The sequence below is a fragment of the Mandrillus leucophaeus genome, unplaced genomic scaffold, assembly GCF_000951045.1.
Source record: "Mandrillus leucophaeus isolate KB7577 unplaced genomic scaffold, Mleu.le_1.0 Scaffold120, whole genome shotgun sequence".
Classification (NCBI taxonomy): domain Eukaryota; kingdom Metazoa; phylum Chordata; class Mammalia; order Primates; family Cercopithecidae; genus Mandrillus; species Mandrillus leucophaeus.
In genome coordinates this window covers 2,101,411-2,102,926 of record NW_012100321.1, presented here as the reverse complement: position 1 = coordinate 2,102,926, position 1,516 = coordinate 2,101,411, and the positions used below count along the sequence as shown (strand labels likewise).

The following is a 1,516-nucleotide window of genomic DNA, read 5'->3' as shown; positions in this document are numbered from 1 at the left end:
TTTTTTTTTTTTTTTTTTTAATGTACACTCCTTTAAGGAGTCTCTAGTTGGAGCCTCACTGATGGCTTTAAGAGATGGCACTCTTCCCCACTGACTGTTTCAAGTTCCCTCAATGTTCCCTCCTAACTTTCAGAACTGCGGGAAGCATTTCTTGAGTTCGACAAGGACCGAGATGGGTTCATCTCTTGTAAGGATCTGGGGAATCTCATGAGGACAATGGGTTACATGCCCACAGAGATGGAACTGATTGAGCTCGGCCAGCAAATCCGCATGAACCGTGAGTCCAGGGAATGGGAGGGACGGCCGAGGTTAGGGAAGGGATCAGGGCAGAATTGGGAAGGATGTAGAGATTGAGAGTAGAGTTGGGGATGGAGAGGAGGGTGAGAGGGACTAGAAGTCTGGAAGAAAACAGGTCAGATTCGACTCAGGAAGGCAGCATTTGAAGCGGTTAAAAGCTTTTAGAGATAGGTCTGTGTTCAAATCTCAGTTCTATTATTTACTAATTACGGTGATTTTGAAAAGTAGAGTTATCCGCTACTCTTGAGTTTCCATTTCCTCATCTGTAGAGGAAGATGCTTCTCTCCTTACCTTATGGGACTATGGAAAGGAAGGGGTAAAGATGCTGATGCAGATAAAGGCTCAGCCTCCAGTAAATTCTTATTAAATGTAATTATTACTATCACCACTAAGATCCATCAGCTGAGCAAGAGACTGGAGCTGTATTGGATGCTGGAAACAAACTTGGAGCTGGAGCTGATGTTGGTGAATTGTGTTACAGAAAGGATGGATGGATTTTTTGATGGAGATCATAACTGATTTTGAGATTTCAGCTAGAATGAAATTGCTATTGAGGCCGGGTGCGGTGACTCACATCTGTAATCCCAGCACTTTGGGAGGCTGAGGTGGGCAGATCACCTGAGGTTAGGGGTTTGTGAACAGCCTGGCCAACTTGGTGAAACCCCGTCTCTACTAAAAATACAAAAAAAATTAGCCAGGTGTGATGGCGTGCACCTGTAATCCTAGCTACTCGGGAGGCTAAGGTACGAGAATCGCTTGAACCCGGGAGGCAGAAGTTGCAGTGAGCCAAGATCGTACCATTGCACTCCAGCCTTAGCAACAGAGTGGACTCTGTCTCAAAAGAAAAAAAAAAAAAAAAAACAATTGGGTTTGCTTCTGGGCATGTAACAGACTAAACAAGGTTGAATTCAAGGTAATAATAAATGATAATATTCGTACCTGAAAGAAACCTGGATGCTCATTTAATTCATGCTCCTCTTTCTACGGGTCTACAGAGGAGGAGAAACATTTTAACCAACTGTCTGAAAATCACACAGACAGTTACTTCCAACGTACCGCACCCTGTCCACTCCTGTTCAGGCTAGAGGGACATGAGAGCTTGGAGTTGGCTGCTGGAGGGAGGAAGTCAAAGATGGCTCATATAGGGCAGGGAGATAGGAGCTGATCTATTTCTGGAACTGATTCAAAGCACAAAGTGAGATAATGGAAGGCCGGGGCT

The 1,516-nt window shown here is 44.7% G+C and overlaps 1 protein-coding gene across 1 annotated transcript in view; it reads left to right on the top strand.

The window, feature by feature from the left end:
• Positions 1–1,516, top strand: part of CABP5 (calcium binding protein 5) — a 25,546-nt gene that overhangs the window by 13,023 nt on the left and 11,007 nt on the right. Inside the window, 1 exon segment of the mRNA XM_011969953.1 lies at positions 134–277. Within this exon segment, the coding sequence (XP_011825343.1) occupies positions 134–277 (144 nt within the window).